Raw genomic sequence first — 25224 nt, 5'->3', positions numbered from 1 at the left:
CTATTAGAGATACACCAAGAGATTGGTGGGAGTACATGCTCCAGCACTTCCTCCTGCCCTCACGTTGCAACAGAAACCCCATGGGGAAGGTAAACCCAACAGAAGGCAAATATCAGTTCAGGCACTATGTTAGTACCCTGCTAAAGAGCGTTATTTTGTGTGTGTTTATGCAATGAAAGTGGCACGTGAATGTTTTGACAGGTAAGTTAAAACAGGTTGTAAAATGTGGATGCTATGCTAAAAGATGAAGCAGTTGCAAAATGAGGTAGCTGTGTTATTACTTGTGGGTGAAAGCTCTGTGCATAAGTACAGAAGAAGTGTGAATTGCTTTGTGTTGTAGCTCATCTAAAACCAAATTTTGCCATAACTGAAAGAGGTTGTTAAACTGACTTGAAATAAAAAGGCATGTTTCCTGAGAGTATAAAAAGCTTTCTCTAGGGGACGTGCTCAGCTAGACCTCTTACTCACAAACAAGGAAGAACTGATTGTGGATGTGGTCTGGGGCAGGAGACTAAAGTCCTAAAACTAGTGAGCAAAATGAGTAGTAGGATTAGAACCCTGTACTACAGAAGAACAGATGTTTGTCTTGTTCAGGGATCTACTTGGTACGATTGAATGGAAGACTGGTCTGAATTGCAAAGGATCTTTGGAGAGCTGATTGATCTTCAAGAATAACCTTCTCAAAGCACAAGAATGCCTCATTTTGACATGCAGAAAACTAGGCAAGTGTAGCAGGATGCCTGACTGTATTGGGTCTGGCTGAGATGGAGTTAATTCTCCCCATAGCAGCCTTCATAGTGCTGTGCTCTGCGTTGGTAGCTAGAAAGGTGTTGATAACACACCAATGTTTTGGCTGCTGCTGAGCAGTGCTGGCACAGCATCAAGGCTGTCTCTCCAACATTTCCCCCCCTCATTGGCAGGCTGGGGCTGGGCAAGATCTTGGGAGGGGACGTAGCCAGGACAGCTGACCCAAACTGACCAAATGGATATTCCATACCATATGATGTCAGCTCAGCTATAAAAGCTATGTAAAGGGAGATGGAAGGGGGGGGCATTCGTTATTTATGTTTGTCTTCCAGAGCAGCTACTATGTGTACTGAAGCCCTGCTTCCCAGGAAGTGGCCAGACATCGCCTGCTGATGGGAAGTAGAGAATAAAATCTTTTGTTTTCCTTTGCTCTTGCATGCAACCTTTGCTTTATTAAACTGTCCTTATCTTGACCCACGAGCATTTTGTTATCTTTTCTCTCCCCTGTCCAGTTGAGGAGGGGGAGTGATAGAGTGGCTTTGGTGGGCACCTAGCATCCAGCCAGGGTCAACCCACCACACTGACTGAGCTCAGATGTGTCAGGGACCAGCAATGGGAGGGTGAGGGAAGGCTAGCTGGGACAAGGTAGGCACAGGAGCTGTGTCATCACTGTGGAAGCAATCCCACAGTACCAGACATGCTCTGCTCTCCTTTTCCAGGTAACCGTAACCAGGTTCAGCCAACAGTCCAGTGACACTAGGCAAGTCAATAGTGACACGGCAGGTCTGAGGTCAAGCCAGGATGTAAAGTTTGTGAGTCAGGGTGTGCATCGACTGGGGTATGTGCCCAGGCACAGGCATGGCTGCAGTCTACCTTAGGCTGGGAGCTCCTTAAAAGCCTCAGCTCCCTAAGTGATGTGAGGGGAGCCCCTGCTAAGGTGGCTTCTTAGAGGTCTTTCATAAGCAGCTCCTTCTTCATAATAATCTGGATCACCACCTGTGTGATATCAGAGAGCTGCCTGTAAGTGCAGGCAGCTAAGCTCCTAGGAGGGAGCTCTGGGCCCTTACAAGACAAAAAGGAAATACAGAGAAGGTGAAAGCAAGCATTATCTACCCAAGAGAAACATAGAGATGTTGCCCAAGTATGCTGGGATGGAGTTAGGAAGGCCAAAGCTCAGATGGAGTTGAAACTCATGAGATACGTGGGAAGAAACAAGAAGGGTGGGGACAGCAACTGGAAGGCTAAAGAAAATGCAGGCCCACTACTCAATGGGCAAGGGCCTAGTGATAGAAGACAAGGAAAAGGCTGAGGTACTTGGTGCCTTTTTTGCCTGTTTTTGCTGGTAAGATTTGTCCTTAGACCTCCCAGGCCACTGAGCCTAATGATAAAGTCTACGGGAGTGAAGCATTACCCACAGTAGATGATGATAGCTAGGGAGTAGTTAAGCCAGTTGCACAATTGCATGTCAGTGCGACGAGATGGTGTGCATCCAGAGCTGCTGGCTGATGTCATGGTGAGGCTGGTTTCTGTCCTCTTTGAGAAGTCATTGCAATTGGGATGTTCCTCAGTGACTGGAAAAGGCAAACATTGTACCCATTTTCAAGAAGGGTAAGAAGGAGGGTCTGGAAGACTGTGGACATGTTACAGAGTAAATGCAGCTTCTGGAAGCTGTTTCCAAGCATGTGAAGGACAAAAAGGGAATTGGGAACATTAAGTCTTGGTTTATCAAAGACAGGTTGTGCAACCCAGATGCGTTCTATGATGACGTGACTGGCTTGTAGATAGGGAGGGCACAGTGCATGTTCTTTAATTTTTTTAGCAGGGCCTTCAACATAGTCTGCTGTAGTATTCTTATAGCCAAGAAGGTGAGGTATCAGCTAGGTAAGTGAATGGTCAGATAGACTGCCAGGCTCAAAGGATGGTGATCAGCAGTACAAAGTTCAATAGATGGCCATGTGCTAGTGGTGTACTTTGGGGATTAATACTGGAGTGCAGAGTCCTGTGTCTGACATGGAATAATCAACAATACAGGCTGGGGGTAGCCTGGCTGGAAGCAGCTCCACAGAAAAGGACCTAGGTGTTCTGGTGGATGCCCAGCTGAACATGAGTCGGAGTTGCATCCTTGCCACAAAGACAGCGGATGACATACTGTGCTCTACTAGCAACATAGCCAGCAGTTGGAAGGAAGCGATCGTTCCGTTTGTGAGACCACACTGGAGCAGTGTTTGTGAGTCCATACTGGAAGTACTGTGACCAGTGGGGTCCTTAGTAAAAGAAAGGTAGGGACAAAGTAGATTGAGTCCAATGTAGGGCACTGTAATGGCCAGAGAGCCAGATGGCATTATGTATGAGGAGAGACTGAGAGAATTGAGTTTGTTCAGTCATAAGAAAAGAATGTGAAGAGGAAATCTCATTACTTCAACTACCAAATGGGAAGGAGGAGTATAGAGAATACTGAGCCATGCAGTTTTTGGAGGTGCTCAGCAACAGAAGGGGCAACAAAGAAGTGGCAAGACTAATTCCAACTAGATGGGGGAGGGCATTCCACCTTGGGGATGATCAAACATTGGGAATGGGCTGCCCAGAGGGAGTTTTGGTATCTCCATCCTTGCAGGAACTGAAAACTAAACAGTGTACTAGAAAACCTTATCTAATTGGGTCATATTTTAATGGGGTTTGGGCTAATGACCTCCAAAAGTCCTTTCCAACACATACTAGTCTAGAAATCTGTGTTACTGGGGAGGTTGTTTGTTGGTTTGTTTTTTTTTTTTAATTTAAAAAAAAAAAAAGCCCCCCACCCAATCTGTAATATAGATGGCTAGTAACAGGTTGGCTACAGGGCTTTCTTACATGTCTATGGTAGAATTTGGTTCTGAAGGATTGTGTGGCTGTTGTCCTGTATTGCATCCTGTTACTGTGACAAGATTGCCTGGTAATCTCAACTTGTGGTAGTTCCATTTGTTTGTTACCCATTTTGTTTTTCTAGATCAGTACTTCTAGTACTACTTTTGTGTAGTCAGTAATGAGAGGAACATTTTCAAAAGGCTGATAAAGCGTTAAACTTATTCTATAAAATGATATTTGATAGCACTGGGAACTAATTGTCCTTTCAAAATAGGTAACAGGCTAGTTATTGGCTCTATAATGAACACGTACTAAATAAGCATGACTATGGAGTGATTTCTTAAGCTAAAAATGCCTTCATTTGTACTGAAACTATACCATTCCTTATAAATTAGGGCCTGGCTAAACTCCCACTGAAGTGGGAGGTGAGGAGGAGAATTTAGTTGACCTTGTGATGTATAACTCCTCTGATTGTTTATACCTGGTTCCTAATACAACATTCTTCAAGTTAATGAAACTAAAGCTTTTGATCTAGAATGCTAGTACAGATAAAATATAGCCTATGGGAAAGGGAACATGGAGCAAAAAGAACAGGTCCATATTTATGATTTTCACAGCCAAGCAACAAGGCTGTTCCTGAAATTAACAGCAAACTAGCTGACCTTGTTTTCTGTTGGAGGCAAGCAAATGCTATGGTAGTACAGAAAGGGTTCTGCCTTGATGATCTACAAATGTGTACTTAAAAAAAAAAAAAAAGCTCTGAAGAGGGTTGCAGCGATAAACTCAGAGGAAAGAGAGAAATCAGTTGTCCATCTGTGAAACCAACAGGTAACTTAACCATTCTTCTCTGGTTGTGGTTTCATTTAAATTTAAGGAGCTCTTGCATGAATTGTCATTTAAATGTTGTGATTTTATGGTAGTGGACACTGAAAGGACATGTTTAGTGATAGGCTGTAAGATTTGGAGCTATAAAATATATGGTCTTGGACAAACATAAAGGTATTGACTGAATTTTTTTATCATATACTATTTTAAGTAACTTCTTTTATTGTAGACCAAAGGTTATGGGCATAACAATGAAACAGCTGATCATTGAAGTAGCAGTAGTCTAAGATGGACAATGGAAAATGAGAGGGATTTTTTTGTGTAGATACAAACTCCTTCCTAGTTTGAAAGTGATTATTTCAGTCCTACAAAATCTGCTGAAAAATTTAATTTAGTGTCAATAAGAAATTGAGGATTTCTTTAAAAAGAAGCTGACCCAAAGTCTAAGTATTTTCTAGTATTAAATAACAGCTTTTACTATAAAACTCATCACGATGTTCTACTTGCCTTTTACAGTTATTTTCAAATTGTGAAAATACCATTACCTATATGCATGAGCTAACGCCCCCTACATTCTTATATTTATTCTAATGCAGTTGGCAGCATTGCCTTAAATGTCTGCATCTTGAAGCATAATAGGGACTTATGCCCATAAAATTTAAAGATCATACTTTTATATCCTGTAAATATTTGAATTTATATGCCTCTTTTGAGATCAAGTTGAAGTTGAGATGCTTAAGTATATAGAGGCTCAGGACCCATGTTAATGACTGATTCTCATTTAATTTTGGAAGATTAATTTAGTATCAGAAAGGGTTGTCCCATAAAGCTCCCCATAGTTCTGGAACTAAAGCTTACACTGAGGCCTGGAATAACTAGAGATTGAAGGGAAATTCTGTCCTTTGTGACTACAGAGTGATCTTCTGAATGGTATTTCTATTTTCTTTAGGAAGATGGTAGGTCTGTTAGGGATGGAGAAAACATGTGGAGGTGCCATGCTGCTTCTGAACCACAAAGAAAGAGGGTAGTCACTTATTTCTTACCTCTTGAAAAGATAATTTTATTGTTTTCTTAAAGTGACTGAAAAAAACCCTAACAAACCCAACCACCTGCCTGTGGCCAAAATTTCTGTTCAAGGGCATGCTAAGATGTACCTTCCCTTTGGATTCTAATTGTCCTAAAGCAGATTTTTTTTTTTCCCCCTCCTATTCTACCAAAATACTCAATGAGAAAGTGAATGTAACCAAAATAGGGGTTATCCCCCCCACTCCAAGGCAATTAGGTAAGACTTTCTAAATATTTCTTCCCTTGAGGAACTTTGTTCTTTCATTGCGAGAGCTGTAGTTCTTAATTTCAGAAGATGTAAGAAAAGTTTTTTTTTTTTCTTGCTTCAACATAAAATTAAAGAGGGTCTAGATAACCAGCTTTATTACCTTAAACCATTTAAGAGTTGCGCATACATGTAATAAACCTGAGCCTTCTTGGCAGGCAAAGTATTAAAAGAGAGCAAATGGAAAAATGAAAGCTCCTACAAATAAGAGGGCTGGAGCACCTCTCCTATGAAGACAGGCTGAGAGAGTTGGGGTTGTTCAGCCTGCAAGAGGAGAAGGCTCCGGGGAGACCTTATAGCAGCCTTCCAGTACCGAAAGGGGGCCTATGGGAAAAGCCAGAGAGGGTCTTTTTACAAGGGCATGTAGAGACAGGGGGTGATGGCTTTAAACTGAATGAGGGTAGATTTAGATTAGATGGAAGGCAGAAGTTCTTCCCTGTGCGGGTGGTGAGGCACTGAACAGGTTGCCCAGAGAGGCTGTGGCTGCCCCATCCCTGGAAGTGTTCAGGCCAGGTTGGATGGGGCTTGGAGCAACCTGGGCTAGTGGAAGGTGTCCCTGCCCGTGGCAGGGGGGTTGGAACTAGATGATCTTTAAGGTCCCTTCCGACCCAAACCATTCTACCATTCATTCTATGATTCTATGAAGCTTGCGAATATGCTTCCATGTGTGGTATTATAAATGCTTAAAAATTTGCTGTACCACAAAAAAAAGTGTCTGGCAAAAGACTAAGAAAGCATTTCTAACTATTAATTACTCGCTTGGATATGGGCTTTGACTAAACTTTGTTCTGAGGATTGGTTTTGTTTGCTTCTGGCCCATGTTAGGGCAGGATCTACTTGCAACAAGGATTAACTTCATGGAGAATGTTTCTCTTGAGGTCTGCAGTTCTGTGATTTCTTTACTTTTTGTTGATACTTTAAAACCTCGCTAATTGTTTTTAATGCCTTTGTAGTATATAGTCAAAGTAGACATGCATGCTTCTGACTAGAGACTTGCTAACTGTAGAATTGGCTTTTTTAATGGCTGCCTTTAGTATCAGGACTTTTTCTTGGTCAATATTATAACCACTTTTTAAAGGACTTGGTATTGAGTGATCGTTGTTTAGTATCTTCCTTATAAAAATTAAAATTTAAGAGTTGCTGAAGCAGGATAATTATATACAAGTGAAATGTATAGTATTCAGTTTCTCTGTATAAAGCATGCTGTTCCACTTTTGGGTTTTGTGTTTTCCTTAATTCTGAAGGAAATTGAAATGCAGAGAGCCTAGGCAGAATCTCAGATCTTGTGGAGAAAACCTATTTGATCTTTTTTGCTTCCTTCATTTATTTAAGTAGGAGGTAATGAAGAAAAATACTAAGCTATTATTACTCCTAAGTTTTAGGGTTTTTTTTAAAAAAAGGAATCCAAATTATGCTATATAAATAGACAAAATGCAATTTACTCCATATTCATTAAATACAAGTGTGAATGTCTCTCAACTGTGAAATATCCCAGCATTGTTATCCTGTATAAGGAATTCCTGTCAAAATTCAGTACAGCTATGTGATTTTTTTGTTTTGTTTTGTTTTTTGTGTTCTCCTTCATACTTTTTCCATTGAAGTCACTAATGCTGACAGTATACTGCATTTAAGAAGTTATCACTGGGACACCTGGACTGTGTCCTTACTCATCCTAATGCTGTCTTCCTGCAGCCATTCTATTATAGAAAACTTAGTTTGTGACAGGAGTGCCTAGAAGACAAAACTTGTCTAAAAAATATTCATGGACAGCCCTGGCTCTTAGTTGATCAAATTGAAGTGCATATGCTTGAGAAATCAAACTCTAGCAGTACCCAATGCAGTAAACAGCTTTAGAGACTTGTTAAACAATTCAGCTTTGTTTTAGTTAATTACTCTGAAAAGCTGTCTATTGTGAATAATCTGGAGAGCAATGGAGATCACAATTATTATACAACACAGTGTTGTCACACACTCTTATGTTCTTCTCTCAAGGCCATAAAAATTCTCATATTACATGCTATATTACAGTGGCATTATACTGTGAAAATGGAACACATATTCAGAAGTGAGTAGAGTATTTGACTGAAGACACCAACCTCTAGTGGCTATGGTAGAAATGGTGCCCAACCAGATTTACAAGCTGGTAGCTATATGCTTGGGGGGAATGTAGAGATCTGGTGGTTGGGGGGGGGGGGGGGGGGGGGATGGACACAAAAAAAAACGAAACGCCCCCCCCCCCCCCCCCCCCCTCCCCGGCAAAATAAATGGTCTCTGTTCAGACTGAGTGGGCTGCTTGTCTATCTGTAACTTCTGTTGTGGCAGAAATAGCTTTGCAGTTCAGTCTCCAGTTCCCCTAGCAATGCTTTTTTTTTTTTTTTTTTTTTGTCTGCTTGTTGGCAGATTCCTTCCTTCTCCAGTGTTCTTATGTATATACATTCACTCATTCTTCTCTTCTACATCTTCATTCCAAACAGCTTAGCTGTTGTGGAGAAACTTGCTGGCCTCTGTGACAACTGAAAGCAATTAACAAGTAGCTCATCTAATAGTATGTAGTGGTTGCCTAATTGGAGTAGAAAATGCCAGCTTTAGCTGTAAGTGTAAACAAGCTCTAAACCTAAATGTAGCCAGCTGTAGGAAAACTAATTATCTTGAGAAAGGAAACAGAAAAATGGCTTGTGTAAGAACTTGATAAAACGGATTTGTTTCAGCTAGAGAAGGGCAGATAGACAGTCCTAAGGTGAATCTAACTGTAGCATAGTAATTATGTGTGTTAGCATTCTTGCTGTCCACCTTGTCTCCCTGTTTGAAATTATTTTTAATGTATTGATGACAAAACAGGTTGTGTGAGATGCCTCTACTGCTCCCATTTACACTGGGGACTTTATTACTTAAGCTGCCATTGTCAAAATTATAGTTATTCAGAGTCAAATTTCATGTTTTCTGCTGTTATACGTGCTTACTTTCTACTTGTGTCTGCTACCAACTGTACCCTCTAAGAATTACTTGAAAAGTGGAAATGCTTATAGTATGAACTTGGTACTGAACTAAGTTCAGGGCGAATTATTTTCCATAACTTTTTGTGCTTCTGTGGTTTGCGTTATTTTTGTACACAAATAGGAATGGACTCTTACTGATGACTTCCAATTATGGAATAAAAAATGTGTGTTTTGGGAGGAAAAAAGTTTTAAAACCTTAAAATTTGTTTACTTTTATTCTGGTGAGCACATCTGTTTATTTCCTGGTCTAGTTTCAGGTAAGTCCCAGTAGTGACATAGTCACTTAATCAGTGAGGGTAATTAACTAATTGCAACTTAGACATAGCCTTTTAGATTCAGTGTTGTTGCATTTATTTTAAAAAAAAATTATTGACAGGGATGTATCTGGCTTTTGAAAAGTATGTTGAAAAAATAAGATCTGCAGCACTAGGAGAAATAATTGAGCAGAGTATTAACTTAAGATAGCTTTATTCTCCTGTTTATACAGCTAGAATTCTTAGACATCTATTCAAAATATTGCCTATAATCATATACCAGGACATCTATGAGACACTGAAGCTTTTAACTTAAAATAAATAACTTAACACTTAGCTGCATAGTTTGTTTCATCGGTACCTCATATTCAACTTTCAGAAAACAAAAAATAGCTTGTACCACTTCTTAAATTAGCTGTCTCGTAATTTTAAAACTGCCATCTGGCTGTAGTCAGATTCTGCTCTGGAAAGATTCTGTTTCTTGGTTTCCTTGATCAAGGCTTTTTCCCTACTTCACTCTCACTTTGTATTGTGCTTTGTTTTCATTACTTTTTCTGAGGGAATGTAGATGTTTTAATGGTTCATTAAAAATTCTTCCTCAGATGATGAGGGAGAACAAGAGGAAAAGGATTTCTGGTTTTTTTTAATCTGTTTTTTCTCTGTGACAAAGAATGTCTGCCACTTCTAATGTAATGAAACTGAGGCTGAGTTGTAATGGTAAGTCCTGTCTCCAGTAAAATGGGCTATAATACAGCCTTCCTAGGCGTCTAAAGAAAATTTAAGAGTTAGTGTACATGTGGGAGGTGGTGAGGGAAATAAATTTGAGCTCTCGTTTCTTGTTTTTCATGAATTTCCCATCCCAACTTTGGGCCTTGTAAAATGGGTATATCTCTGCTGACCCTAAATTTCCTTCCAAAGTTCTTGGTTTCCGTCAAGCTGAAGGAAAAGACAGTGATGAGGAAGTGCTTCTGAGGATTTTCTCAAGTTGTTTTTGTCTTTTAATGCTCTAGTCCTCTAAGCATCAAACCTCTTCTCTTCCCCCTATTTTCTCTTCCCTGAAAACTTTATTGATGTAATGAGGTTTTTAAATTCCAAGTTCAAACATGTTACTTGTTTTAAACCAAACTTAGATGGTGATGTCAGTCTTACTAGCCACAAAAAATTGCTTGTAAGGAATGAAAAGCAAGAGAAAACAGTGCCTTGGTTTGAGGGTTTTTTTTCCCCCTTTATATAGCTATATAATGACTTATGGCATAGTTTAAAATAGGAAAAAAAACCTTTGTATTAGCTTTTATGTTATCTTACACCTGTTTCAGCTCTTAAGAAAGAAATCAGATTCCTGCTGTTAATACAAATGAGGCCTAGTATTCAGTGGAAGAGAATGTTAATTTTAAACTGAAGATGCTGCAATCTACACTGAAATACATAGCCATAAAGCGTGTAAGAAGTGCAAATGTGTTTGTGGAAATAAACTATTAGAATTTAGAATGAAAGAAATCTTAAGACAGTGTGGCAAAATGCTATTGTATGGGAAAGACTTCACTAAGCCTGCAGAGTAGATAATGAGACATCTTTGAGAAATAATTCTGGGCAAATAGTTGCTACAAAAAAATCCCACCCTGTTCTAAAGCCTTCAAGAAGGGGACTTCGATCGCGCTTAATTGTGAATAAACCCTAACAGCAGTTTTAGGAGTTGAAGATCTCAGCACTGCTGCGTCACAACACTATAGTTACATGCTTCTCAATTGGATGATGAATCTGAATAAGGAAGTGTTAAGATAACATGTTAACAGGTGTTTGAACCTCAGTACAGTAGATTTTAATAAAATTGAAAGTTAATTTAAAACACAAAATAGGGTTTAAAACCAGAATAAATAAAATCCAAAGTAGATGGCTTTTCCAAAGTGCAGACAGCTTAACAAAAAGTTGGCAATATTTGTAGAAGTATTTGAGACATTTAATACAAGATGAGTGCATGGATCATCGTTCATTTGGATGCTGTCATTATTCCCCTTTCCATCCTCCCTCCCTTCTAATCATGCTTATGATGAACAGGAAGGCTGAAATGTAGCTTGTCAAATATGAAGTAGACCCTTCTTTCAATAAATATTACAATGTGCTTAGTTGAAAAGGGTTGGGAATCCATCCCACCAAACTCACGGGTACCACTGAATTGATTGTATCTGGTTTCACTGAAAATCTAGTCATTGTCTTGGAAAGGACAAACTGTAAGACTGGCCATCAGCTCCCCTTTTCCATTCTCTTCGATTCGCATGCTCTCCGCATGGGAGAGAACTGGCAGCAGAGCTGCTGTAGGAGTTGGTTCCAGACCCTTCATCAGAGTTAGTTCTGGACCTGAAGCCATAGGCCAGGGTTAGCTCCCTAGGGATCTGCCTAGTGAAACCTTGTACTCATCTTAGCTCATAAGCAGGTGCAGATTGACATACACTACTCTTATTTCCTCACATGTGGAAAAGGTGGGATGGAAGAGAAATTACTTTGCACATCCACCTTGTTGGCTTTCCATCAGTGTGATAACTGGCACAAGTCATTACAGGCCAATAAGCCATGGGCTATGTAGAAAAAGGAATTTTTATTCAAAAAAAAATCATGAAGACCTGGTTTTATTTATCTAATTAAGTGCACTGAGTCACCAAGTCACAGAAAGGAGTGCTTAGGAAAGGCTCTCACAACTACTGACTTTGTTTACTTTATAGTCATTTCCATTATTTGAGAAGAGGGAGCAACCTCTGTAATCTAGACTTTCTCTTTTTAATAAAGTGAAGCACTTCTAGTGATGTGAAGTGTCAGGAGGGAGGTTGGAATGAACTGACTTGAGTGACAACATGCTACCAGATACAAATGGTATCCACCTTAGGACATGGGAGGATTCTTCTGTAATATGGCTAGGCTTCTACAAAACAAATCTGGGAATACAGTGAAAACATGCTATTTCTTCTATCAAAGGATAGGGGGCTTTTTCTGTTTAAAGATAACTGAAGAAAGTAGCAGAAATTAAGGTCAATCCAAAAACTTCAGTACTCCTGTCTACGCTAGTATGTAGTGACCGATAGTATTGTCAAAAAAAAGTATTGGAATAAAATGAATGTATTGTACTACTTCCCCACGATGTTCTCCAACAGTTTGCTGCTTAAGGATTTTCTGAGCCATAGGACAACATGTACCTGTTTAATTAGCTGATTTTTTTTTTCATTAATTTGTTGTTTGAATCAATGTAATTGTGCAATTTGGAATAGAACTATACACTTTGAAGTTTTACCTGGCCAGCAGGAAGATTTATCATTCAAACTGAATACCAGACATCTTCAAAATTTTAAAGCTGAAGTGAACTCTGCAGAAGAAAACACTTTTTCAGTATTCTGTTATAGGTATTTGTGCCAATAAAATGCATGACAGTAGCAAATAACGTGACATGAGATAATTAGATGTCCAGAAGACATTCAGTAAACTTTTTTTATTTAGAAAGAGATGAAGAATCTTTGGAAGGAGTATATCTTCAGCCAAAAACTGGCTTGAGTGACTTTCCTTGTTTATTCCAATAAAGTACAGATAATGAGGGGGATGGATCGGACACTGATATCTGCAGATGAGAGAAATTTTTCTATTAGTTAAATTAGTAAGATTGAGCACTAGCACTGTTAAAACAAGCTAAAGAAATTAGACTGTAATAGGAAACTCCATAAAGGGATTTCCAAAATTTTGAGAGGCAAGTTCCTACCTGCAGTAGTGAATTTGTACAGAAATAATTCATCAACTACTCCAATCACCAGGCAAAGTAGCACAACATTTCCATTATTGTGTGATGGTTATCATTTGAGTAAAACAAATGACCAGCAGTAAGTGCCTGTCCATTCTTTGCTAAGCTTCTTATTCTCATCATCATTTTTTTTTTTTTACCCAATATGATTTATCTAGTATTGGGGGAGAGAATGCTGCTGAAGACTGAGGTCAAGCAGCAGGAATTATGGAGCACTCCAAGGAAAAGCATTGTACTTTCCGATTGCACAGAAGACTACTTGAGCTAAAAGGTTCTGCCTTTGTGGAAAGCACTCTAGTGTGTGTGTTGATGTGAGACTGGAAAACAATCCTGTGAAAGTCAACCTGTAAGTAGAGGATGATGATACAAGGTGTAACACCTCATGTCTCTCAAGTTACTCTCACATACTAAGGTATGTGACATGTTACCATCACAAAAACCTTACCACCTGGACAAAAATGTGTATACATTGGGGGATGGAGGGGTATTTAGGATCACCAGATTTGATTTATAATGTTCATGCTGATGAAATACAATTTAATGTCTTCACACTGATAACTGGAAAATACCCATTTTTCAGTACTGCAGCTCGGGAGGACCCTCAAGGTGTGTATGTTCTACAGTTAGTCACTGATATCACCTTTGCTACACTTCAATTTATGAAGGTTTTCTGGAGGAGACAAAACTCTCTTGCCCAGGATTTGCACGTGCACTGTCTTTAAAGATGCTTATCTTGCTAGTCAATGAAGGGGAAGGCGATAGCACATCTATATTGTGTAGAGATAGAGAGGGGTTGTGTATGTGCATTGGGGATTGTCATAGTTTTCAGGTTATAGTCGCAAATCTCACTTATGTGTAATAAAAATGAGGAATAGCTAGAACATGGTCATATTCTAGCTTACATGATAAGTAAAAAACGCACTTTAATAAATATGAAAAAATAATTTTTTTATATAATTTTATATAAATATAAAAAATAATAATAAAAAACTTTTCAAAGGAGGTAATAGACCTTCTTCAAGCCTTATTTTTGTCCAGGTCGTATGTACTGTAACACCACACAGTAAGTACGTACTAAGAATAATGACTTTTGTAGAAGGTATGATACTGAACTAATCTAGACCTTGGATTTGATCCAGTATCACTCCCTCTCTTCCTCTGTTTTCTGTAAAGACCTCTTTTTGGGGATGGACTCTCTTCTTCCATTTGGAGAAGCGATAGCCAGACGTTTCCAAAGGATAACTTTGTGGAAAAGATCACAGTCTTGGTCAGATCGGCCTCACTTAATGGTTGTTTGGGGGAGGCTGCAAGGTGTTCTAGCTGAATTCTGGACTTGGGTCCTCTCTTTGCTCCGAGTCCTGCCCTATGGGACCGCAGCAGGAGGTTCCCAAGGCTTTCCGAGTTGCCAGGAAGCACGTCGTGGGGAAGACGAAATTTCGGTGTAAGATTGTGAAGCTGTACCGGTGCGGGTGCCCAGGTTTTGTTAGCGGGGACCTGCCGGGCGGCCCCTGTGAGGAGCGGCCGGGGCTGCCCCGAGCCGGACACAGCCGGTTCCAGCCGGTTCCAGCTGGTTCCAACCCGCCCACCCCAGGGCACCGCTCGGCCCCGCAGACAGGGCCGGAGCGCTGCGGGGGATAGTGTTGTGTAAGAAGGGAGAGGAGGGAACTAAAAGGAGTGACAAACAACAGTGGGAACAGCAGGGTCAGAGGGGGAGAAGGAGGTGCTCTGTGGTTGAGCAAATGTTCCTGAAGGGCTGCAGCCCACGGAGAACCCCCACCGGTGTAGGGGAAAAGGAAGGAGCGGCAGAGGGAAACCATTATATACTGACTGTAAACAGGCACCACCACCACCACCTTGCACTGCTCGTTGCCTTGCTGAAGGGACTGAGTGTAACCTGCGGTGATAGTAAGCTGGGAGGAGAGTAGTTTGGAGTGAATGTGAGCTGGGGAGAAAAGGTGTTTTTCCTAAGTGTTTTAATGTTTGCTTCTTTTTGTTTTGTTTCTGTTTCCCAATACCTGAGTCAGTAAATAAATATTTCAAGTAATTGGCAGTAAATTAAGTTAATTTTCCCAAGTTGAGTCTGTTGTGCCCACGGCAGTAGTTGGTAAGTGATCTCCCTGTCTCTGACCCATGAGAGCTCTCGTTCCTGTTCTTCCGATTTTTCTGCCCACCCCACCCTCGTCCTGCTGAGGGGGGAGCGAGCAGCTGGGGGGGAGTTTGGCTGCTAGCCAGGGTCAACCCACCACAGAAACTAGAAGCGATTCAGTCTCTGCCCAGGGTTTAATCAGTCTTACCAGCAAGCGGAGGACCAAGATAATATGAACACGTGTTCTGGCCACATCTGTATTCGAGCTGTGCCCAAGCGTGCTTTGTGTTCAGGTGATCTGGAAGCCATGCTGGTGGTACGTAGCACCGTTCTGAGCTGCAGGTAGGGGAAAGTTTAAGGATACTGAAACACAAAACTTTAAAACAAAATACACTGTGTTTACCTGAGCTGATGACAGACTGGGCGGTTGGCAATTCCATGGCTGGAAGCTTTACCCTCAGGTCCTTCTTAAAAGGTCTGATACTTGTTTGTAGTAGGATAGCAAGAGATAACATAGCTAGCCGAGCTACTGACATACTTGCAGATGTAACCTTGGTAACGGCGTAGTTTAGATGCACTTCCCTACTCTGTGCACAAGGTTGATTTACATGCAAAGTTGCTCTTCATGTGGGGAATGTTGTGGAGAAGAACATGAATAGGAGACAACTTGATTCAAAATATTTATTCTGTATTCTTAGTTTGCCTTTAAGAGTAATGCTTGTTCTTTTTGTGGTTTTGTAAATGTCCTTTAGATGCTTTTTTTTTTTTCCCAGATAAAATAAAAGTAGAAATGGAATTCATGATTAACTAGTACAAAGAAGAGCATTCTTGAATATCTCCAGTATCTGATTACTTTAGTCAAAAAAACCCTTTTTGTGTCACACTTTTATAAGCTTAGCCGATTGCTTTGCAGCAATGTTTATGACTTGATAACCAACCCATTTCTTCGTAGCCCAAGGAGACTATGGCCCCAGGCTGGACAAATCCAGACATAATGGCTTGAGACTGAGAGATTTGCTGATACACTGAGATTAGAGTTGTGTGTATACTTTTTTTTTATGTTAACAGTTTGGTTTGACATACTTGCAGAGGATTAGCAAGGACTAATTCTTGATTTATGGTTTATAAACTACCTGAGATGTATATGGGGTGAATAAGTATATAATTTGGAGACTCCCATTTAAACAGGTCAACTTAAAAAAAATTTTGAGTCATCACTCATTTACATAGTAAAAGTTGTTACTGTTCTTCTGTGTAAGATTAGGTGTTACAGGTGGTCCCCCAAATTCTGTCACGTGTCACTGTTTTGTCCTGGGAATATCCCAATATATCTACTCCTTTTACGATTAAAGGGTTTAAGTTAGTCAGGAGTGCTGCAAACTGAGTTTCATGTTTTCATGATCATCTTTGTTTCACAAAACCTAAATATAAAGGAAGAAAAAGAAGAAACTTGAAATTCTTCAGAAGGGAGTAACTAAAGAAACATTTATACATGCTTGTAATTTAAAACTATCACCAGTCAGCACTTCATCATTAATCAACCTGGGGGGGGGGGGGGGGGAGAAATCAATGGAAGTACTGCCAATTCAGTGATTTGGTATCATCTTCATAGAAAGGATCTGTTGAAGAATTATTCCAAATTAACTCTTAGTGGATCTTTTTCCAAATCATGTAACTGATCTTCATCTTTCTGTATTATTTATTTCTTTTCCTTTCTTATCCTTTAAAGTAAGCATCATCAATATCAGTTTGAAATTTTCTGGCTTGTTCAAGAAAAACAATAACTTTCTAATGTGTTATCAAAACAAAATTATTACACCCTGATGGTGAAAACAACTGTGATGTAGCTTTTCAAAAGTGCCTTGAACGTTCTGAAATGTAATTTATCATAGATATCTAAGATGATCAGTCATGCTGAACTCTTTGAAGTGTGCTGTGAGACATGTCAGTGTATAGTTAAATTATATATTTGCATACAATGTGTATAGCTAAATTACATATTAGGAACGTAGATCACTAACAAGAATTATTCTGTCAGACACAACTGTATTTTAATTGTTTAGGTATTAGTCCAACTGTAGCTGCAGCTTGGTAATAGGCTTGGATCATCCGGGATCTTCTAGCAAGTTTGTGGTGTAAGGAGGTTAATTGTGACCATCTGCCAAAGATGTTTTTACTGTATATTATTTTAACAGTTCTGTCTGTGTGTTTTAAAGGGGAAAATTGCCCCCAAGAAGGGAAGGCTAGTGCTGTGTCTGTGCTGGCTTATGGAGCTGGCTGAGTGGAGAAAAAAAAAACCCACACCAAACCAAACAAAAAAAACCCACACTGAACGATCTAAAAACTCACACTGGCTGATCTAAAATTTTGAACAATCTAGAATTACATTGCAGCATCTGGAGACACCCTGAACATACTGGCCTTCTGGAAAGGCTTTTGTCTCCCTGTGGTTGATCTCTACTGTTGTCACTACTGAGCAAAAAAATAGTCTGCTCTTTGGACTGGTTTCGTGTAACTGGAGCAGAGATGGGTCTCTGTCATTGCTACGGAGTTACTTCTTGTCTGGTGAATAAATGAAAAGTTTATACTGCCACTCTTGCACGTATTTTTAAATACCTTTTAAAGGGGAAAGAAAGCCTACAAAAACAGTCTACTGCTATCATCACAGATAGTTTCTATACAATGAAATAGTTGGAAACCTGGCCCTTGGCACTCCTCCCCCCCAGAAAGAAGCAAAGGATGAGGAGATGAGCCATCTTGGGCACGCACTGCTGAGGCTTAAAGTGTGGCTTTCAAACTCCCTTTATTTTTGTGCCCTTCAGAACAGCATAGGCTATGTTTAAAAGGTCTGCAAATGGACAAACCACAGTTCTGTGATTCTTTTTCTTTTGCTTCTATCACTTTGTAGTCAGCTTGTATCTCTCCATCCATCTTTTATGAAATAGTTGTTAAAGAAATAGCATCTGCTCATGCTGAATGGGGAAGAATGTATAGAGTGTCTCTTAAAATATCACTGTAAGTGGAAGCTGCTTCTGAATTTAGGGCAGAAGAGTTGTCTGACGCAAGGAGAAAAAAGTGTTTCTGGTGGAAAGAACTAACCTGTGGAGTGTTTGTTTATTTGTAGCTGCTACAGGATTCAGTGCAATTTTGTTGGTCATGGGATAATTTTAGTGTTCCACACCTGACTTTCTCTCACTTCCTTTTCCTCTGTAAGGATTTTCGAGACCACTTATTATCATTGCTGTAGTTGAGAAAATGTTTGAGGAAATCAATACTGAGATCAATAGCCAGACACTTTGTTTTTTCTGTTTTGTAGGTAGTGACAATACAATTCTGTCTCCAAGGAGAATGTACACAGTGAATCTTCCTCCAGAGGGTTACGTTGCAGTTACTCCAGATGCTATTAGTATTTCAGTTTCTGAAAACTCAAACAGTAGTGCTGACTCAACAGGTAAGTGTGTATGGTTGTGACCATAATGAATTTTTCTGAAGAGAAACTTCTTAGCAACTTATCCAGTAGATCCAAATTGCAACAATGAAGTATTTAAACTGTTGCTGCCAGTGGGTGTCACTGTTTTGCAGCATAAGCAAAATGAGGCTGTGCATCTCTATGGGTTCATTTCCGTTGTTGGAGTTTGAAGACCAGATTCAACATTTGGTTATAGCCATACAGTGCCACTGATCTTACTGAAGTTACATAAAGTGTAACTGAGGACAAAGTCTTTGGCTCCTCCCACTCAAGTGCCACATGTATATTCATGCTATGCCTGCTTACAGTAATTTTTAAGAGTAAATGTTAGATAAAGCTGTTTTAATAAGTCTTAATCCTGATGTTCTGAGGAATTGGGCAAAGACTTAATGACCTTTCAAATTTACTTCTCCCAGTTAGAACAGATATTCACCTTATTGGAGTTGATGAGGGGAGATACTAATCCTTTAGTGTTGAGAGGCTTTCTGATGAGAAACTGTGACCAGGTAACTTCAGAACCAGTATTTAGTGTTGTCAAAGGATACAAGAGAAGCAGCACAGGATCTGTAAAGAAGTGGGCTCTAAGTTGACCCCAGTTAAAAACATGGTTTTCTGAATGATGTTGCTGGAATTAAATTGATTCTGTCTGTCTTAGAAAGAAGTCCTAAGCTTAGATAAGACAAATTCATTTAGTTTTTTCAGTTGCTGTGTTCCTGTAGATGTGTTTGTCCAAAATCACTGTCATTTGCTGCTAGGGGCAGTCTACAGCAAAGAAAATACCCAGGTGAGCCTGCTGAAGTAAAACGCTTGATAAGCAGTGTTTATTGAACTACTATATCTATTTCAGCCTGGAGATTGCTTAAACATAAGGAAAACCTGAGATACAACCTGCAGATATGGAAAGGCAAATGCTCTTTGCCTTTGAAAACAGTACCCACAGGGGTGAATTTTCGGCTTGGAAATTGGGTCTGCACTCTATTCTGAGGTCCATTCAGAATCTGAATACAAGTAAAACTGTTGAAGTAGCCCAAGAGATTGAAGCAAAGTACAGCATGACTGGTGGCACATCAAGAATGTTCTTTCTTGGTGTGAAATGGTTTAAAGAGGTTTTTTGGATTGGGAAAGAAGTAACTTTATCAGAGTAACGTAACAGTGGATCTTAATACTGTTACTGTTGGGATTATGGATAGGAAGGTTTTCTAACGCACAGCTTCCAGATTGTGCTTTTTTCTTTATGTTAGATAGGATTCATGTTCAGAATCCAGAGTGTTTCTAGATTATCCTTAAATTTGTTTACTTACACAGTTCTCTTTGGACAGTTCATTAGGTTTCTGTTTCCTAGCATGTCAAATTCAGGCTGCTTATTCTGATCTTGAAGCACCCTTTCTCTTCTCCTGTGCCATATAATCTCTTTTTATTCTTTCATGTGATCTCCTTTCAGATATTAGAGGGATGCTTCCCTTCTTCTGTATTTTGATAATAAGACTAAATGAGGTCTCATAATACTTTGTAGGTAAATAGACCTATAACATTCATTCTTATACAGGGACTTAAGTGACTTCTAAATAAAACATTAGAATGCAGGCCTCTGAACACTGCTGCAACTGAGATATATCCTTATTAAGGTATCAGCCCAGAACGTTTGTGGCAAATTTACTCAGCTGCTGTTTAAAATCTATGAATAAATCAATATGTGGTGCATATTACATGTTGATATATTGCATAGCAGTAAAGTCGAATAGAATTTAGGATTGCATATATGGTCCCTTTTTAGGGTCATATAAATATTTGTCTGGTTTTACAATTGATAGATTACTGAACAATGGCTTTACTTGCTCATTTTTTAGATTTAATCTTTTTCTCTGGTATTTCAAAACGAATGTACTCAGCCATGATAGCAATAAGTAGTGTTCTGGTGTTGCTTAGTGACAGTATTGACTGTTGGATGGTGATCTCTTTTAGCTGATCCCAGTCTCAGTGTTCAGGAAGAGTAGGTTTTGGACTTCAGCCGCTTTTTTAACAGTTAACAAATGCATCTGGAATTTTGGGAGACTTATTTTTGGTTTGGTTTGTTACTTGACTTTATAGTTTATCATAGAATCAAGAAAAATTAAGTTTGAAGTGATCTTTGGAAGTTTTTAACCTGTGTTCTCTTTGTAAGGCAGTTTTGACTATATATGTCATTCTTGCCAGGCATTTGCCTAATTTGTTATTAAAAACCTCCCCATAGGGAGATTTTTCTTACCTGCCATTTTCCATTTGCTCTAGTGTTTCACTGCCCTTTAATGCTAGATTTTTCTTGCTGCAACTTAAGGCCCTTATTATTGGTTCTGTCTAAATATAGATTGCAAAATTAGAGATCTGTGCTAATCCTGCAAGGTTGAGGGACATGGTTAACTTTACTCACATCTATGTCTTTTATAGTATTTAATTTAAGCATATACATAAAATCTATTGCGGGACGAAGGCTGTGATTTCAGGCAGTGCTCATAAAATACAAAAGGAACAGTTCAGACAATTGCACCATGGATTACATAGTTTGCTCACCTAGATTTGGTTGTATATCACTTATTTAGATTTTTTTTTTGAAAGGTTAAAGGAAAGCTCTAATGAGAGCCTTTGAAGAAAAAAGAGGGAGCATGCATGTATGTATGTATGAATATTCTATATATATAAAATAAATCTGTTTTGTTTAGAAGTGCCTCAGGTGTTCCCAAAGAACAAGCTCCATAAGGTGGAAATGCAGATCTAGTGTTCTCATTGTTTTACTCCTAATACTCTCTATATGATAAATATATCATAGGGCGTTGAAGGGCAGCAGGCTATCTTCTGCTGTGTTTCCTAAAAAGTGGAGCATGTTGTATATATGCTGGGTAACAAAAGGCTGCCTTGCTAGCCTTTTCTAGCCTTTGGACCTAAGAGTAAGGGAATTAAATTCTGTGGAAATTCAAAGAAACAGAAACCTGACTCAGAAAATAATTTTGTTGTTTATCAAACTTGTCTTGTGAAAATAATCTGACCATATCTTGGGATTAAAATTTTTCGGTTGTAACTTAGTTATATATCAGTGTGATTTGCTGTCTTTTCAATAAATTAAGAAAACCAAATCCTTGTCTATCTGAATCAATATAACAAGATTATGACAAGGAATAGATATGCCATGGCTGATATTTCATTGTGTTAAATTCATCTGTGGAAGAATGAAATATTCAGCCAGTAGAATATGAATTTAGACATCAGTTGTTTTTTTGAGTGGTTATTTAAAAGTTGAAGTTAATTACAATTATAAATTAAAATAACTTCTTGTCAGCTCTAAAATATGTTTGGGTTTGTCCATTACTATTCTTCTTTAAACTGGTAGTTACTTTATGGTTGATACTGTCAGAATGAAATGAATCTTGTCCAGACTAGCTTCTGAACAAGAAAAAAAAAAAAAAAAATCAGCAAAGCAGGTCTGCGTGAATATTTCGGTATGTGTTCCTCCATCTGTCTCTGCATGTTGTCTTTAGCACTTCAAATCATTTTTCAAATATTTGAAAAATTCTTTTCTCTGTTGTGAGAAATAAGTTGTGACCAGTTATGCCCTTAACGTTACACAGTCACCTTGTGATGCATGCATAAATGACTAATGGCATTGGGATATAAAGTTTTCTAAAGCATCTTGGCTTCACGTTTCCCAGAGGTGAGGGGAATAAAGCTGCTCTTTCAGGTTTGTTTTCTTCATGTAAGCAGGTGATTGATGAACCTGTAGTAATGAGAAGAAAAATCTAAGACTGCCTTGCCTTTCAAGAAAATAGTGAAAATTAAATTTATCCAACATTCTTAGAATAATAACTTAGACTTAGGTGTCTAATTTTTAAAAACTCCCTTGACTGTTTTGGAGGAGTTGAGTCACTATGATGGTGTGATCATGTCAGCCTTCTGTGGACTGAATTGAGTAACAGCAATTAGACAGTTAAGGGAGGAAATAATGCAGAGAATTTATTTTGGTTTTCACATGATTTTTGTATTGACTTTGGTACATGTTAATGCATTGCTAACTTTCTTTTAGCCATAGACTTTATACTTTTGAGAAGGGCATTAAAAAATGTGTAATGTTCAAGCTACAGATAAGTTATCATCCATCAAATTTTGGTTGTAAACTCAATATCTTCATAGCTTAAAGCTCTTAAATCAGAGGTCAAAATTAATTTATTTTTATTATCTATTTATTGAGAAATATTTCTTTAGGAGTAGTCAGCTGAGAGATACACAATCATGTTTAAAAGGGTGTTCTATGTGAAAGGAGAATCCAGGAAACTTTAATTATGTGTTCCTTAACTTACTAGGAAGCGGTAGCTTAATTTTGATTTGGTTTGGTTTTTAGTTTCATAAGATGAAGTTAAACAGTGGAGTTCTTTCTTCTTATTTTAAGACAGGTGAAACAATAGGAAATACTGTATCTTGCATTAAAATCTGAAAGCTAAAAATGTAACCTTATTCCTTCTAAAAGATAAATGGTTTATTTTTCCAGCAATGTTTCTTCTTGGATACTCTTAATTTAAACTATGGTAATAGAATTAACATATAAAATTATTTTATTTGTGCCCAAAACAGCGTGCTGGATTATAATTTCTCTCTGAAGTGTGTTAGTATTAAAACTATGTTTTTGTGTAGAGTTGCAAAGTGGTGTTTAGTGTCTCTTAGACTCATGGCAGAGCAAATTCCTGACCCAGAGACTGTGGAAAATAAAAGGACTGTGGACGCAGGAGTTCAGGAATATGCAGTAGTTGAGGGTACCTGGAAGAATAGATAAGGAGAATTCAAAGAAAACTGTTCTTAGGGTATTTTTTTTAATTTTATAACCCATTCCTTTTGTTCTTGTCCAGTCTCACTCATTTTTCCTTCATATTTTTGAACTGCAATGCAGTATTCATCTGATAATAGCCTGTTGTTATCATCCTGATAACCTACCCAATTTTGGTGAAACTCCTTCTGTAGACAAAAAGGAGCAAGACCCAACTGTGCTTTATCCTACCTCCTAATAGGTATGTTATGAGACAGAGTTTTAGCTAGGAGGAAGAGTCCGGTCTGGATGCTCCATTCCCACGCTGAGAAGTCAAGTTAGAGAAATAGAAGCAACCCACCCTGTTTGTTTTTTTTTCTTTTTTTCCCCTGCCTTTTGGCAGCTGGCAAGTCTGAAATAATGTGGGAGGTGGTACTTCTGTGGGACACTTCCTCACCTAGTTAAATTTGCTTGTTGGCCTGAGGCAGTGCAATTGTACATGATAGATGTATGCAAGATAGTTGTTAACGTAGCTGGCCTTTGGACTTTTGCTTTTTTTATTTGTTTCTGTCAGAAAGGGCAATACAGAAAAGAATCGCTACTGCTGCAGCAAGAGGTTCAAGCTGACGGAATTAATTTAGAGATCTCTCTCATTTACATACAAGTAAATCAAGTTATTCAAATGAGATGCATCCCAGGAAATTAGCTATGTTGGTGAAGGATGGTGCGTTGGGTAGGGGTTCTTCAGTATACCTCCTAAAAACTACTGCATTTCTTGAGTTTGGTTCTGCTGGCAAAAATGTTTGGACTTACTGATCAGCATAAGATAAATTTGGTAAAGGTGTAATCAGGTAGTCTCTTCTCTGTCTGTAGTGTCTTGATTCACTTAAGGTTTAAGGCAGCCAGTTTAGGAAGACATAATAATGCTCAAGCCTGTGTTTGTTGTTAAGGAGATGCTAGTATGAATCATGTGTTGACTACTTATGTTCCTGGCAGGTGGTTGGGTACGTGATGCATTACAGAACTGATATACTCAGCACACCAAGGGAACAATATGTTTTAAGCAGCTAAGGCCGGCAGCAAACCTTTTTCACTGGTAGGTAGCACCAGTTGTGAAACTTCAGCATTATGAATCTTTTTGTAGCCTTTAAACCAGAGGGATCACTAGACCGTGTAATTTAATCTTCTGTACCTGCTAGAAAGGTCTTGCCCCATATTGAACTCAGCAGTTTGTGTTTGGGGAAAAAAAAAAAACCCATGCACATTTCAAAGATGTCACAGAGGCTCCAGTACTTTCTGGTAACTTGTTCTAATAGTTAATTGGCCTTACTCTATTTAAAAAAAAAAAAAAAAAAAGAATTTGAAAATTGCTCTTTTTTTTTTCCTTCCTCCATTTGAGTAAAGAGCCTTAAAAAAGGCAGTATTTTCTTCCTACAAAGCAGCACAGTAATCAAGTCACCATCAATCTTTTTTGATTAGATAAACAGATTCACTTGTATTGCTCCAAGATATTTATTTCAATCCTCAAGTCACTTCTGTAGCTCTTTTATGTATCTCCCTTTTCATAGCATCCCTTTAAGAATATAAACTCCAGTACTGCATGTAGTATTTGTGGTTTCAGCAAGGCCATGTGCTGAAATAAAATAGTCTTTGTATTTCTACCCACTACTCTGGGGTCTTTTCATATGTCAAAAAATTGCATCACTGTTTTTCTGCCGCAGCATTCCACCAAGAACTGCTGTTATTTGATATATTGATACCTTGGCCATTGCTAAAAGTCAGTTTCTTGGAAAATGTTTTCTGATAAACAACTGCATTTGGTAACATTTAAAATTTGCGTGGTTTAAGGTCTGGGTTTTTTTGTTTGGTTGGTTTTGGGTTTTGTTTTGGGTGGGGTTTTTTTTGTTTGGTTTGGGTGTGGTTTTGGTTTTTTTGTTTTTTGGGTTTTTTTGGAACTAGGTTACCAAGTAGTGCTTATGTATGACTTCCATGTTCTCATTGCTTTTTTTCATATCGACAGTAATTTTAATGTTAATCACTGATGTGAAAGCCATGTAGCTGCAAGCTTCCTGCCAGTCCCTGCAGAACCGGGCTTTTTTAAATGGACAGCTGGGGGTTTTTTAAGTCATC

The 25224-nt window shown here is 38.7% G+C and overlaps 1 protein-coding gene across 6 annotated transcripts in view; it reads left to right on the top strand.

Annotated features, from left to right (window-relative positions):
* Positions 1–25224, top strand: part of ERICH1 (glutamate rich 1) — a 100562-nt gene that overhangs the window by 18207 nt on the left and 57131 nt on the right. For all 6 annotated transcript variants that reach the window (XM_030037043.2, XM_030037038.2, XM_030037040.2 and 3 more), the window contains exon 3: positions 18177–18311. In XM_030037043.2, the coding sequence (XP_029892903.1) occupies positions 18177–18311 (135 nt within the window). The remainder of the gene's footprint in view (positions 1–18176; positions 18312–25224) is intronic.

The sequence above is a fragment of the Aquila chrysaetos genome, chromosome 15 (assembly GCF_900496995.4).
Source record: "Aquila chrysaetos chrysaetos chromosome 15, bAquChr1.4, whole genome shotgun sequence".
NCBI classification, from domain to species: Eukaryota; Metazoa; Chordata; class Aves; order Accipitriformes; family Accipitridae; genus Aquila; species Aquila chrysaetos.
Note: the sequence above shows the minus strand (reverse complement) of the source record. Positions and strands in the feature narration are given on the sequence as shown.